The sequence below is a fragment of the Ascaphus truei genome, chromosome 16 (assembly GCF_040206685.1).
Source record: "Ascaphus truei isolate aAscTru1 chromosome 16, aAscTru1.hap1, whole genome shotgun sequence".
In the NCBI taxonomy this organism is placed as follows: Eukaryota; Metazoa; Chordata; class Amphibia; order Anura; family Ascaphidae; genus Ascaphus; species Ascaphus truei.
Window position 1 is genome coordinate 729,499 of NC_134498.1, and position 15,876 is coordinate 745,374.

A 15,876-nucleotide genomic window follows, 5' to 3' on the forward strand; every position below is an offset into this window, starting at 1 on the left:
GGCACTTATCGACCACTTATCGGCCAAAACGGCAACTCATATTCAGTAAGCCTCGATAAGTGGGCAATAACGGCCTGTATCGCCGAAAAATCTTACGACCAAAATCAAATCGCCGATTGAGCGGCGATAGGCCACTTATCGACAATTTTTGGAATGATCATAAACTCGCACGATTCTAGAAGCCGCAATTCGCCTATCGCCGTCAATCGCTGCCCTAAAAAGACGATCTTATCCCCAATTCAATATGCCACAAAATTGTGGCAGATTAGTGGGGAGACGCGTCAATGAGTGGGGGTCTCCGGAGCTGATACCCATTAATACCAGCACCGGAGACCCCTGGCATGCATCCGATGCAGGAAAAATGCATTTACAGTGAATTGGATAATTTGGATCAGACCAAAAACGTCTTCAGAGTATCTGTCCTCGTCCAGATTATTTTCCCTATATATATATATATATATATATATATATATATATATATATATATATATATATAGTGCATGCACTGAGAAAATATCACGCTGACACACAGGAGTTCAGGATGATAATGTCTGACTTTATTCCTACAGACCACGTTCATATACTGTATAGAGGCTGCATTGGGGGATTGTATGCAAAAGGAGCTCTCTCAGGTCTAAAGGTTGTGTGTAAATACACATGTCAGTATCTCATTGGTTCTTGTTGGGTCTTTTCCTTGTATGGTCTTGTTGTTGCAGTTTATGGTCCTGTTATTGCAGGTTTTTTGGACACATCAGCATTTGAGGGGAATTCCTCTGTGCCATCTTCCTTACTTGAAGGGAGGGGTAGCTGCGGTAGCCATTTTGAGTAAGGAATCATAGCAAAGTATTACAGATGAAAAAATAGGCATTTTATCCAATCCATCACAGTCCCCCCTAGAAATGTCTATTTCTGAGTCTGTCCCTAGATGTATACTAACTCATCTGTCCAGATGTGCCTGGGAACTCTTTTGTGCTGTACGTTAGACGAGTCATGGCTTGTCCATGACCCCCCTTGCCACAGACTTTGCACATAAGGAAGTCAGATGCTGTCCCTATGGATTTATACTATTGTACTTAACTGGGAGGGACTGTAACAGAGTAAATGGACCATCTTCCAAGAGTGGAGTATTATTATCTGACTGCAGAAAAAGGTAGGAGTGCTATTGTCAACAGCTTTAGTCATAAACTTTTTAAAACATGGGAGAACACAGCAGACAATAATCACAAACAAAACAAAAATAATAACTATTGCGATACCTATTTGGGCAAGAATCTTTTGCCATCCTGTCTTTCCTTGCTAGACTATTTTGTGGTCGGTATCCCCAATCTGTTCCCGTGTTCCATCCTACTGCTCCCCAGTAATCACATTCCTTTCCCCAGTAGGAATCCGTTACACATATATAAGTAGACCTGAAACCGACATTGCTGTATCGATTATATTGCCAATGTGTTGAGGGGCAGCTGACAATATTACAATAATCAAAGGAGAAGGTAGCTACATGAGTATTGGATGAATTATACCAAAACGTGACTACCCCTTCATGTTGGGTGATAGCAATCTCTTGTACCCCCCCTAGACCCAACAAGATAAGGATATATAGCATCATTTTCCTTCTGAGGTGTCCTCGTTGGGAGCTGGAACCTTCTTGCAATGAGAGGCGTGTATCCAGGTGTTCTTGCCAGCTAGCTTGACTGATGTCGCTGTGGTCACCAGAACTTGGAAAGGACCATCATATCTGGGCTCTAGGGAATGTTTCCTTACAAATTTCTTCACTAACACCCAGTCTCCGGGCACGAGTTTATGAGTCCCGGTATCTAGATCTGGATCTGGAATAGAAGAAAACACTCGACCATGCATATTGGTTAGTCCTTGCGCTAAGGCAGTTACATATTTGGTCAAAACATCAGACTGCATCTGTAACTGCTGTGGGTAGTAACAACCAAGTTTGGGGGCAGTACCAAACAGTATCTCAAATGGGGATAGAGCATGTTCCCCTCGTGGGGTGTATCGAACACTGAACAAAGCAATGGGTAGACTATCTGGCCAGGGCATATTTGTTTCCTGGGCCATTTTCAACATTCTAGTTTTCAGTGTGCCATTCATTCTTTCTACCTTTCCACTACTCTAGGGATGGTATGGGGTGTGGAAAGCAAGGGTGGTCCCTAGCGCGGACCAAATTTCTTTAGCTAACGTAGCAGTGAAAGCGGGGCCTTGGTCGCTTTCTATTACTTCAGGTACCCCATATCTACAAACCACCTCTGTCAGGAGTTTTTTTGCTGTTGTTTTCGCAGTGAGATTGGTGACAGGATAAGCTTCTGGCCATCCTGAAAACATATCTACAATTACTAACGCATATTCAAAACGGCTGGAAAGGGTATAAGGGCCTTGCAAGGTGTTTCTGCGGTGGTTTTTCCACACGTCCTGGGTTACACTTTGCACAAATTGTACATGATTTGCAGAAATTACTAGTCATTGGGGTAATTCCAGGCGCCACATAGTATTTGTCGATCAATACATTCATAAGAGTCTTCGAGAGATGTGCTGCTCCATGTGCCCATTGTACCACAGCAGGATACAGTGCCCGTGGCAGACAAAGTTTCTTTTTGTACTCATAAATTCCTTCTTGGGGAGATGCACCTCTTTTCTTCCAGCTTTCCTTTTCTTCCTTTGTTGCAGATTCTTGCAACTTCTTCAGATATTCTCGATTTACTGGGAGGTTCTGCATTAATGGAACCATCCTTGTCGTGTCCACTCGATCTTCCACTTCTCGTATCCCGCTGGCAGCTTGTTTTGCCGCAACATCCGCCAGATGGTTTCCTCTGGCTTCTTCTGTGTTCAGTTTCCCATGGGCTTTTACCTTTAGGATGGCCACATGGCTTGGAAGGAGTAGGGCGTCCATCAGAGCTTGTATGGCTGAGCTGTGTTTCACTGGTGTTCCTGCTGCTGTCAGAAATCCCCTGGTTTGCCAAATGACGCCAAAATCGTGTGCTACTCCAAAGGCATATCTAGAGTCAGTGTAGATATTCGCCGTTTGTCCTTCTGCCAGTTTACACGCTGCAGTGAGAGCTTGTAGTTCAGCCTCTTGTGCGGATGCTGTTGACAGTAGTGTGATTGCCAGTAGGACCACAGAGTCTGTGGTGACAGCATAACCCGTATGGTAGGTGCCTTGTTGGTCAGCATATCGAGAACCATCCACAAACAGAATTAGATCTGGGTTCTGTATCGGTGTTTCACTCACCGTGGGCAGATGAGCAGTTTCTAGCTTCATGAGTTCGAAGCAATCATGGGGTAGGTCGACTCAAGCTGTGTTTTGTTCTTGTTCGTGTCCCTGCACATCTCCCCCCTCGGGAAATGGAAGAAGAGTGGAGGGGTTAAGCACTTGGCACCGGAGAAGGGTGACATTGTCTGGAATGAGAAGCGAGCATTGCAACCTGAGGTGTCTGGCAGCGGACAGATGTTTTGGCTGTGTCTGATTAAGAATAGCAGCAATGTCATGTGGTGCCAGGAGAATGAGGTCATGCCCTAGAACAATGTCCGAAGTTCTATCCAGCAGTGCTTGAGCAGCAAAGACAGCACGAAGACAGGATGGTCCACCACGAGCCACAGCATTGAGACGGCTGGAGTAATAACCAATAGGTCGACATCGGCCAGCGTGTGGCTGTGTTAACACTCCAGTTGCATGTCCATTTCGTTCTGATATGAAAAGCTTGAAGGGTAAATCATAGTCTGGGAGGCACAAGGCAGGGGCAGAGAATATTACTTGTTTGAGAACAGTGAAATTCTTGGAAGCCTCTGGAGTCATCTGAAAGGGATTTGTTATTAAGACATCGTACAATGGTTGCATCATTTACTGCTTGAAAATCTTGAACCATTCTATACTTATCAGGTTCACCCTTCGCGGTGCGTTTCTTCACAGGGAAAAGAGGGGTATTGCAGTTTACGGGGAAGCGGGCCCCTTGTTTGAGCTGTACAACAATGGGCGGTACCGTTAGGTGCCCGATATCCTCAGGGCCTGTGGACCATAATTTGGACGGGATCCTATCCATGACAGCGGGCGGTATACTGGCAGCTGAGGGTTTGTCCGCTAATGCCAAAAGTATTGGAAGGGAACAAAGGGCAGAGACATCTGACTCCCAGAGCGGGGAGGTTACATCAATGGTGTCGTCCTCGGAGAATATTATGGAGGCCTGTAACCTGGACAAAACATCAGCGCCAAGCAGATTAAGCGGGCAAGTAGAGGAAACTACAAATCGTGCAAATAGTTCAGGGTAGGGACCTATCTGCAGGGGTCGTGTTAATGGGCTAGAGCGTGGTGTGCCATCTACCCCCACACATAAAACATCAATATCAGACAAATAGGAAGGGTCAGGTATGTCTGCAGCTCTAATTACGCTCCTGGCTGCACCTGTGTCTACCAGGAAGGGGGTGAGGTGACCTTCTATTATTGGGGCGCCTTCTACCTGCTTGGGCGTCTGCCTATATAACCTTGGGCAGCGGTCGGGTACTGGGGGGTGTCTGGGGTTAGTATTCCAGGTCATGTTTGCCTCCTGTGCAACGGCTTGTGACTCACTATCTGAGTCAAAACTACCAGGCGTACTATAGTGGACACTGCTGCTGTTTCTGTGTGCTATTGTTGTGTCAGGGTAGACTTGAATCCCTACCGCTGGGGCAGTGATTGTTTGGGGTGAAAGGGCTGGCATCAGGGGCATTAGGGGCGCAGTCGGGGTGTAATAGGAACCGTCCACCTGCATCACAGGATATAGTTCTGCTGCATGAACAGTCAAGGTTGGTTTGTCATCTGTGGGTGGGGTAGTGGGTTGTATAGGTGGGGGTGCTGCTGGAGCTGGGAGCGAAGGTAACAAAGGAGTGAGTATAGATAAATCAGTCACACCACAATTAAAACAATCTTCCCTCCCTTTTCTATCTCCTGCTCGGTCCATTTTTCTCTGGACAGCCTTGGTAACATTAAACCAGGCTTCTGCTATCTTCAGCAGGTTGTTATCATTCAAAATTCTTCTCTTTTCTTTCAATATTTTTCGCCACTCTTCTGGCTGTAACCTGCCTTTTGCTGCAGTAATACTACATACTTTAAACAGCCTACTTGCTTTGTTTTTCATTTGCTATTATATTAACTTCTGTCCTGGCAATGATAAAATAAATGCAGCGGGACCCTTCTGTCCCTCAACAGAATTATTTTGACTCATACTAACGTAAGGTATGTTTCCCTGTGGGATTCAAAAAACACACAAGACGGCGCTCCCTGAACTTCTCCCTCCCACAGAAAAAGACCCCTCTTTCTAGTTGCTATTAGAACAGAAGGAAAAATAATATTTTCTGGTTTTAAAAGACCCATTCGTGTGGCCAGTACGAACAAACCTTTCAAAAATAAATCTTTATCAGTTACCGGGCTGCTCCCATTCCGTTCCGTTCTGTTCTCTCTCTTTCCGCCACTAGGTGGCAGGCTAAGACTCCTTTCTCTGTCTTACTTGCCTGTGCTGAAATGTTAAAGCTGCACTTTTTTTTTTTTTCAAGCTACACTGCAATTACTTGCAAAAAATATCCTGCCTTTTTTTTTTTCCTCTTTTTCTTCTTTCCCTTCACTTATAACACTTTATTTCCCTTCCAAATAATATACACAGTATCTATTTGTATCCCAATTTCTGCATATAAACCTTTCATAAAAATAACCCTCAATACTTACTTTCACAACACAATCATATGCCTTGATTATCTATCAGCAAATTCACTTGCCTATATCTTTCCTATTCACTTTCTTTCTTTCTTACTGCAAAGCGTACGTTAACGCGGAAAAAACAGGAGTTCGGGCAGTTTAACATCTAGGGGTTATCGCCCAAGCACCTATGGGCTATCTCTTCTACTCTCAACAATCCCCACTCGTCCTCATGAATTCTCAACACTAATACACAAACACATTTTGGACATAACATACAACTTGATTACGAGAGAGGGAAAGGTTGTTCAGGGATCAATCGGCAGGATTCCGCGCTGTTACCAAGCGTAACGCGCAACACTCCTTCCCTTGCAACGCGCCAAACCGCACAGTCACTACCGGGATTCCCGTGTTTCCTCTCTGAACCGACTATACCTTACTCCCCCTTTACCCCTCCTTCCACCAAGTTTACAACGTACAATGACAAGACTCCTAGTCAGCCGGCAAAAATCCCACTCCACTCCGGGCTCCGCCTTGCGGCACTGACTAACACATATACACTGGCGACACACTTTATTCGAGCTTGGCTAGTCCCACGAATTCGGGTATACCTGGGTGTATTGAGGTTTGTGACTGTTTTCTGCCCGAGTGCATTGAGTTATTTTCCAAGCAGGGATTGAAGCATTTTATTCCCGCTGGCTGCAATACTGCACAGTATATATATATATACTGCATTACAATTCATGAATTTATGCCATCTGGTAGACACGCGAAGCATTGCAGCCTATTAAATCCTAATCATTATCATTTAACAGATCAGCCGCCCATCAGCCAGGCATGAACCCAGGCTGGGAAGGCAAATGCAACGGGGCTTGTCAGAGGTGAGGAGCGGCGCATTCCAGGTATCTGCCAGGTACATACCGGGTATTTGCTCGAATAAAGTGTGTCGGTGCAGTAACATATAAACATATACCGAGTGACAGATAGTCTAGGTAACAGGTTTGAGTTTAAAACGGGCTCTGGGCAAGATATCTACCTGTCTTTAGGTGACCTTCGGAGAGCCGTATGTGACACAGAAATAGACCAACAGCGGAGACAGTGCGTATCGGTAGATAATAAATGTTATCTTACCGTACTCCAGAGGTGATCAGTCTCCTGCCGCGTCCGCACTTGGTCCACCCCGGTCCCTCTGTGCATGGCTGTCTGTTGGTTCACAACCCAGGGCCCCACGTTAGAGCGCCAGCTGAATTGGATAATTTGGATCAGACCAAAAACGTCTTCAGAGTATCTGTCCTCGTCCAGATTATTTTCCCTATATATCTATATATATATATAGTGCATGCACTGAGAAAATATCACGCTGACACACAGGAGTTCAGGATGATAATGTCTGACTTTATTCCTACAGACCACGTTCATATATAGAGGCTGCATTGGGGGATTGTATGCAAAAGGAGCTCTCTCAGGTCTAAAGGTTGTGTGTAAATACACATGTCAGTATCTCATTGGTTCTTGTTGGGTCTTTTCCTTGTATGGTCTTGTTGTTGCAGTTTATGGTCCTGTTATTGCAGGTTTTTTGGACACATCAGCATTTGAGGGAATTCCTCGGTGCCATCTTCCTTACTTGAAGGGAGGGGTAGCTGCGGTAGCCATTTTGAGTAAGGAATCATAGCAAAGTATTACAGATGAAGAAATAGGCATTTTATCCAATCCATCACAACAGCAACTTCTGTAATGAAGGGGTTAACCCAACCGCTACCCACCCGCAAGGTCTAGACACCCATCCTTAGGGCTAATACCCCCTTCACCCTCCCCCACTGTACACAATAAAAACAATACACACACAACAGCCCAAAACCCACCTCCTAGGCCACAATAAACATAGCAATATTTAATAAACATCAATACACGCCCCTCCCCACGTGTCCCCCCATAATGTAAAACCAGTATTTATTTTTTAACATACAGGATTCATGCCCAAGACCTACGGTAGTCCCAGGTGGTCCCGACGGTATCCGCAGGCCCCACAGTGCACCAGAGGGGGTGCCCACAGGGTCTGGAGGCCTACGGGTGGTTCCCGTCAGGCTCCGTGGTCCTCCAGGTGATCTCCGTGGGTCACCACTTTATTGATGCATGCTAATGTTGTGTTTAATAATGGGCAAATAATCTATTATCCATATCTGGATTATAGTTATTTTGCCCATTACTGTGTGTGTTTGGGCGGAGGGGGGATTGAAATGTAGGCCTTGTTTATTTGTTAACATACAGGGTTGGTACCTTAGGTCTGCGGGGACCTCTGGAAACCACCTGAGGACTCCCCGGATGCCCATGGGTACAAGGCTGCAGACCCACAGGGGACACCTGCAGGGAAGAACAGGGCTGCAGACCCATAGGGACCACCGAGGGCCCCCAGATCCCTTTGGGATCCACCGAAGGACCCTCAGACACCTGTGTGGCTGACCCGGGGCCCCCCAGACACCTTCAGCCAACCCGTGGAGACCCCATTTGGGACCCGCCGAGATCACCTGGAGGACCACGGCGCCTGATAGGAAACACTCGTAGACCTCCAGACCCTGTGGGCACCCCCTCTGGTGCACTGTGTGGCCTGCGCACACCCGTTGGGACCACGGGGACTACCATAGGTCTGGGGTATGAATCCAGTATGTTAAAGAATAAATTGGATATTGAGGTAGACCCTCAATTACTAGTGCTGCAAAGCATATGACCCACTTGTGAAAATAAATCCTGCATCCGGATCAATGATGATATTCTGTGTGGGGCTTTTAGCATTAACCCCTAGTTGGAACAAGATCTGGCTAGGAAAATAAGGGATGTCAGGGAAAGGTCCTGGGACCCTCCTAGACCCTTTAATGAATCTAGCAACGTGTGATCAATTGGACCTGGGGCAGCTCCCACAAATATAAATGAGATGTACTCACATCAGTCCATGACTGCTACCTGATCAGTGTGCTCGTTGCTGTGGGTAGATGCAGGCAGGAAAATCACCCTTACCGGAGGAGGGAGGGCGAATCAGCAGGCACCACTGTGCAGGAAAAAATTGCAGATGGCTGGACTGGGCTAAAAATTCTTTATTAGGACATGGATTAAAAAACCAAGAGGAGGGGGACAATCCCCTGCGCCTCTAACGCGTTTCACCCAAGCATGGGCTTTTTCAAAGCCCATGCTTGGGTGAAACACGTTAGAGGCGCAGGGGATTGTCCCCCTCCTCTTGGTTTTTTAATCCATGTCCTAATAAAGAATTTTTAGCCCAGTCCAGCCATCTGCAATTTTTTCCTGCACAGTGGTGCCTGCTGATTCGCCCTCCCTCCTCCGGTAAGGGTGATTTTCCTGCCTGTTAAAGAATAAATAATGGTTTTACATTATGGGGGGACACAGGGGGTGTGTATTGATGTTTATTAAATATTTTTTAATATACATTTCTTTCATAGTGTAGATGTGCAGGGGTTCTCCGAAGCTGAACAGCGTTGGTTTTATGTCCGGGGATCCCATGCTTCCCAAGATACAGGCCCCATTATGGGGTGCCGGTATCCTTCTGCATTTAAATGTTCCGCGTCACGTGACCGTGACATTTCAAAGCATAGGAGATACTGGCACCCCATAAAGAGGCCTGTATCTCGGGAAGCAGGGGGTCTCCGGACATAAAACCAAAGCGGTTCAGCTCCGAAGACCCCCTGTACATCTACACTATGAAAGAAATATATATTAAAAAACATAATTTGCGGGCGAGATTTTAGCTGGCAGAGCCGGCTCTCTCAGAGCTACTCTCCCTGCAGCAGAAATGTATCGCCGGGTCAGGTCTTTTCAGAGGGTCGATGCTATCGCTGGCAGCAAATCGCTCGTTTTGGGAATTTTGCTATGAACGGTAATGAAGGCTTGCTGAATATCGTGATAGCAACGCTCAAAAAAACGGTGATTTAAATGCCATGAAGATAATTTTTATCAACCTTTACTGAATAAGGCCCCTAGTCCTCTTGTTTTGGTGTCAAAGAGTCTTATCATTCTGAGTTCAAATGTTTTCCGTTCTTGGATACGTTTATACATTCCATTGAGGATTTAGATTTTTAAATCATTTATGGAAGTATCTGGTAGTGAAATGATTTACCACTGGTGAGCAGTATCTTCCGTCTTCGTGGTGTAGTATAGAGTGTCTGTGCAAATTCATTCTACATTTGAAGTTTTGAGCTGTTATCCCCAATGTAGCGTTCTTGGTCACATTTGTTACATGAATCATATAAATATAAACCACATTCCTGGATGTGCAGCAGTATGATCCTTTAACATTGAGTGTTCCATGGTTGTGACTGGCTGTGGGATCTTGGCAAATATGTTTGTAGAGTTTGCAACATGTGTTGTTGCACGGTTTTGTGCCATTATCAGTGTCTTTATGTTCGTTATGAAGTTTTCTGTTGACTAATTTCTGTTTGAGATTTTTGGGGTTGCCGGAATGCCAGAATGGGAGGTTTGGGGAAGATTTCTTTTAATGTCACATCCTCTTCCAGCATGGGTTGCAGATCTTTGATTATTTTTCGTATTCTCTCTAGGGTAGGGTTGTATCTGGTCACTAGTGGTATGCGTGTGGTAGGTTCTTTCTGTCTGTATTGTAGCAGGTGTTCTCGTGGGGCTTTTAGTGCAGATGTAATAGTTCTAACAATAGTCTTTGGCTTGTATCCCTTCTGTCTGAATGATTCTGGGTTGTGAGATGTCTGTTTCTGTCTTCAGTGTCAGAGCTTATAGCCTGGCTGTGTATGATACCTCGTTTTGTATGAGTGGGATGGAAGTTGGAGTTGTGGCGGTAACTGCATCTGTCTGGGGGTTTCTTGTATACAGATGTGTGTAGTTTGCCATTTTTCAGTGTTACTGTTGTAGCTAGAAAGTTTACTAGTTTGCCGAAAAATCCCTTTTGAGTTTAATTGATCGATGGAATGAGTTCAGGGACTTGTGGAATTGTTTTAGGTTTCCTTCACCCTCTGTCCATATTATAAACAGGTCATCAATGTATCTGTAATATTTGTAGGGTTTGTGGGGGCATGTTGTTAGGAATCTTTGTTCTAGATTTGCCATGAAAAGATTGGCATATTCTGGTGCCATCTTGGTACCCATTGCAGTCCCCATTAGTTGTAGGTATATTTCCTTGTTGAAGACTATTTGTATTTTATTATTTATATATATATAAATAATCAAAAACAAATAGTCGATAACGTTCTATGGCTAACGAAATGCTTTTATTTGTGCAAGCTTTCGAGATACAGTGATCTCTTCTTCTTCTTCTTCAGAGAGAGAAAGAGAGAGAGAGATTCACTTATTCCCTGTAACAATGCTCATCTCAAGCAGGAAACGAACCCACAGGGCTGAGGTGTGAAGGTGAAAGATCCGACCTGAGCCGAGGGACAGAGTCCTGATAGAGTAGTGAGCAGTAGGCAGAAGGTGATGGGTGGTAGTAGAGTTGCATAGTCGGTGTGGATGCAGAGGTCGAGGCAGGTGGAAATCAAAGGGTAGTCGAGATACTTGCAATGGTAGGGGGCGGGCTGAAGACAAGTGTAGTCGAGATACTTAAAATGGTCAGGCAGGCGTGAAGACAAGGGTAGTCGAGATACTTGCAATGGTCGGGTGTCCTGAAGACAAGGGTAGCGAGGTACGTGAGCCGGGTCTGGTAACGTTCGAGACAAAAAGCATAATGCATTGCATGAACACAGCATGAAACTGGAACTTTGCTCGGCAACTTCCTGCTAACAGAGCTGTCCTTTTAAAGGCAGGTCTTTTTTCAGGCTACTGTGTTTGGACAGATCCAATGTGATCATTCTCCCTCCAAATTGGAGGTACATGAAAATTTTAATCAGGTAGTGTTACAGTAGAACCTGCTAATGGCCATGCTTTGATGTGGCTTTTAACGCTTTGGCCAAAGGGTTTAACTAAATGACCCTTTTCCAGAGAATATATAGGTATTTCACTGAATATTGCTGTCATATTGGATGTACATTGGCATTTTTGTCTTTCGTTTTTATACATTTGGCCACGTTCAGTTGCACTCCTTTCGGATATATATATATCTCAGGTCAGCAATACTGACCTGAGGAAGAGTGGAGAACTCTCGAAATCTTGTCCTATGACATAAATTCTTAGTCCAATAAAAGAGGTATCACCTAATACTGACGAACTCATTTATTATGCACTATTGCAACTGGACTAACACGGCTATTTTCTGCTATATACTGTATATATATATATATATATATATATATATATATATAGTGGTAGGTTTGGGAGTTTCTTGAGCTTTCTGGGGTTTTGTGTGTTTATCAACTATTAAAGGAAGTTACCAGGAACAAAAATGGACAATCCAGCTACAGAGGACGGCCAAGAGCAAAATCCCAGACAGGAAAGTGAAAACCCAGATAGGATTTTGCAAATAGTACCCCACCCCCACTTGTTTATTAGTTCCATAATCTGGCTTCCACACTGCTCACACCACTGAAACAGCCCTCACTAAAATAACTAATGACCTCCATACTGCCAAAGACAATGGTCATTACACTCTGCTTACTGCACCGACACACTTTATTCGAGCAAATACCCAGTATGTACCTGGCAGATACCTGGAATGCGCCGCTCCTCACCTCTGACAAGCCCCGTTGCGTTTGCCTTCCCAGCCTGGGTTCATGCCTGGCTGACGGGCGGCTGATCTGTTAAATGATAATGATTAGGATTTAATAGGCTGCAATGCTTCGCGTGTCTACCAGATGGCATAAATTCATGAATTGTAATGCAGTATATATATATACTGTGCAGTATTGCAGCCAGCGGGAATAAAATGCTTCATTCCCTGCCTCGAAAATACCTCAATGCACTCGGGCAGAAAACAGTCACAAACCTCAATACACCCAGGTATACCCGAATTCGTGGGACTAGCCGAGCTCGAATAAAGTGTGTCACCAGTGTATATCACTCGACCTCTCTGCAGCATTTGATACTGCGGACCACCCTCTTCTACTTCACATTCTCCATACTCTTGGAAATCATAACAAAGCTCTATCCTGGATCTCCTCTTACCACTCCAATCATACTTTCAGTGTCTCTTTTTTTATCACTCCTCCTCTGTTGATCTTTCTGTGGGGGACCTCTTCTCTTTTTACTTTACACACTCTCTCGAGGAGACCTAATCACCACCTCTATGCTAATAACACACAGATTTACTTTTCAACCCCTGACCTTACACTTGTTGTACAGACCAAAGTTTCTGAATGTCTCTCCACTATATCATCCTTGATGGCCCTCCGCCGACATAAACTTAACATGTAAAAAATGGAGCTCCTCATATTTCCTCCCAAAACCTGGCCCTACTACCTCCATCCACAATACTGTTGGAAGTACTATCATACACCCTGTAGCTCAAGCACGCTGCCTAGGGGTCACACTCAACTCCTCTCTCACATTCTACTCTCACATTCAAAAGGTTGCTAAAACCTGTCGTTTTTTCCTCCACAATATTACTAAGATTTGCTCAACTGCTCAGACACAGAACCACATTCTCTCCCATCTCAATTACTGCAACCTCCTGCTGTCTGGTCTTCCTGCCTCTCACTTGTCTCCCCTACAATCTATCCTAAACACTGCGGCCAGAATCACTGTACTCTTTCCTAAATCTATCCCAGCGTCTCCTCTGCTGAAATCCCTCTCCTGGCTTCCTATCAAATCCTGCATCTCACACTCAATTCTCCTCCTCACTTTTAAAGCTTTACACTCTTCTGCTGCTCCTTACATCTCAGCCCTAATTTCTCGCTATGCACCATCCCGACTCTTGCGTTCTGCTCAAGGATTTCTTCTCTCTACCCCTTTTGTATTTTAAGCCCTCTCTCTGCCTTAAACCTTTCTCACTGACTACCCCACACCTCTGGAATGCTCTTCCGCCCAATAGCCGATCTTCACCCTCTCTATCCACCTTTAAGACCCACCTTAAAACACACCTGCTTAAGGAAGCATATGAGTAGCTCTGCTGATACTTTACACCTCATACATAAACCTTGGCCCCTTGCAGACGCACATACCAGAAAGCCCTCCTACTGTCTCTGTATGTTCTTCCTACCAACAAATTATATTGTAAGCTCTTCGTTGTGAGCAGGGACTTCTTTTCCTAAATGTTACTTTTATGTCTGAAGCACTTCTCCCCTTTATATGTTATTTGTATTATTTGTTAGTTATATGATTGTCACACGTATTACTGCTGTGAAGCGCTATGTACATTAATGGTGCTATATAAATAAAGCCACACACATACAGTACATACAAACATACATACATACATACATTAGAATAAATGCCTTTTTTAATTGAAATAACATATACTTTGTTGTGAAAGTTATTTACATTTACCTAGTTTGGAGAAATGTTCTTGTAAAAGGATTTTCTAAAACTGCTCACTATTGGGATTTCATCTGGGTGATTCAATATACCCTGAAGCAGCGGATCACACAGATCAGGGTATATTCTATGAATCACATAGTACCAAGTTGCAAAAACAGAATCCGGCGAGTTTAGACCTATCCCAGTAACAAAATGCATCAGTAACACAATATAACTTTCAATACCTAATGGAGTATGCTACTAGGGAAAAGGGAATTGACCATACTCTAGTGCTATGTTGTACTGCAATTTTAATATCAAACCTTAACCCTCAATCAACCTACTGCTGCGGCCGAGTTTATTCGAGCATTTGCCCGTTCTCGGCCGCAGCAGTAACCTGGCGCGCGCCGGAGGGTGCCGGGCGCGAGCCGAAGCCTCGGAGGAGAGGCCCGCCGATCGGGGCTTCCCCCTCTCCTTACCGGGTCCGCCGGGTCCCCCGGAACGTCCCGCCGCCGTCAGTACATCCACGCGACACAAGGGCTCCCTCGGGGAGCCCTGGGCACGCGTACAGGCGGCACAGGCACCCGATGATGCGTGACCGCGCATCGGTGATGCGCGGCACGCTGAGGGAGTGCGGCTCGCAAGCCGGGACATTTCCCGGCTTGCGGAATGAGCCGCACTCGAATAAAGTGTGCCGCCTGTGTATTTTGCCTGTACAGTATTGTTTATACAGACAAAACGCCTTGTTTTTTATAGAATGAACACAAAATACAGTTAATTCCAATTTCACAACAACTTTCAGTATGTAATACGCAGCGAGAAATATAAATATAGTATTTTTTTTATGTATAACAGGGTTGAAGTTCAAGAAGAACAAGGTGAAAACAAAAGGAGTCAAACTCTTCCAAAATCGCTCTCCTCCTATCTCTATGACGATGCGAACAGGTAATGTTCTCTTATACCACCGTCATTTTAGTAACTACTGTACAAAGAGAAGACCAGGTTGCCTTTTACCATCTTAAGTCTCACCATGTGACTTAAAGGTATGGATTCATTAAACTCAATTAAATCCCAAATAATGTGACGTTTTATCAAAAACAGGAATGTACATTATTTTCAATAAGGAAATGATACGCGAAAAAAGACAATAATAGAGCTCATTAGCATTATGCATATGTAAATATTAAAATATAGTAAAATGATTTGCAAGGTCACATGTCTAATGTGAAGGTAACATTGGTTATGTAACCTTGTTTTTTTCTTGCGATTTTTGGCAAAAATTGTGCAAATGAGAAGTTTACAAAATAAATTGGCAAAAATTTTAACATTTCATAAATTGTTGCCAATTTTTTTATAACTGCTTGTTGCAGGGTACATGCAACCACACACGTGGGTTCTCTTGATAAGGCTTATTTATTGAGCCTTAAAAAATTACAGCACACAAAAACAAAATAGCTTCTCTTCAGCATACAAAAACAAAATAGCTTCTCTTCAGCAGACAAAAACAAAATAGCTTCTCTTCAGTAGACAAAAACAAAATAGCTTCTCTTCAGCATAGAAAACAACACAGCTTCTCTTCAGCATGCAGGACACAGACAGTTATCACACATGTACTTTGAAAAACAGGCCTTATAGCAGTAATCTCTTCAGTATTTCAGTCCTGTCTCCTGACCAGCTAGCCTGCATGTGTGTACAGCCTGGGGTTTTAAAACACCTTGATTATGCAGCTGGGGTCAGACTAATTAAGCAGCCCTTCTCAACTGAAACTTAACCTCGTCACTGCTGCACTGCAAGCCTAAACATAAGTTTGCCAGGTATATGGCTGGTGACGTTCATTCACCCTGTCA

General features: G+C 44.4%; 1 protein-coding gene across 13 annotated transcripts in view; it reads left to right on the forward strand.

The window, feature by feature from the left end:
- The window catches only part of ZNF185 (zinc finger protein 185 with LIM domain), a 396,414-nt gene that overhangs the window by 188,331 nt on the left and 192,207 nt on the right, over positions 1-15,876 (forward strand). For all 13 annotated transcript variants that reach the window (XM_075572684.1, XM_075572683.1, XM_075572693.1 and 10 more), the window contains one exon: positions 14,885-14,974. In XM_075572684.1, coding sequence (XP_075428799.1) covers positions 14,885-14,974 — 90 coding nt within the window. The remainder of the gene's footprint in view (positions 1-14,884; positions 14,975-15,876) is intronic.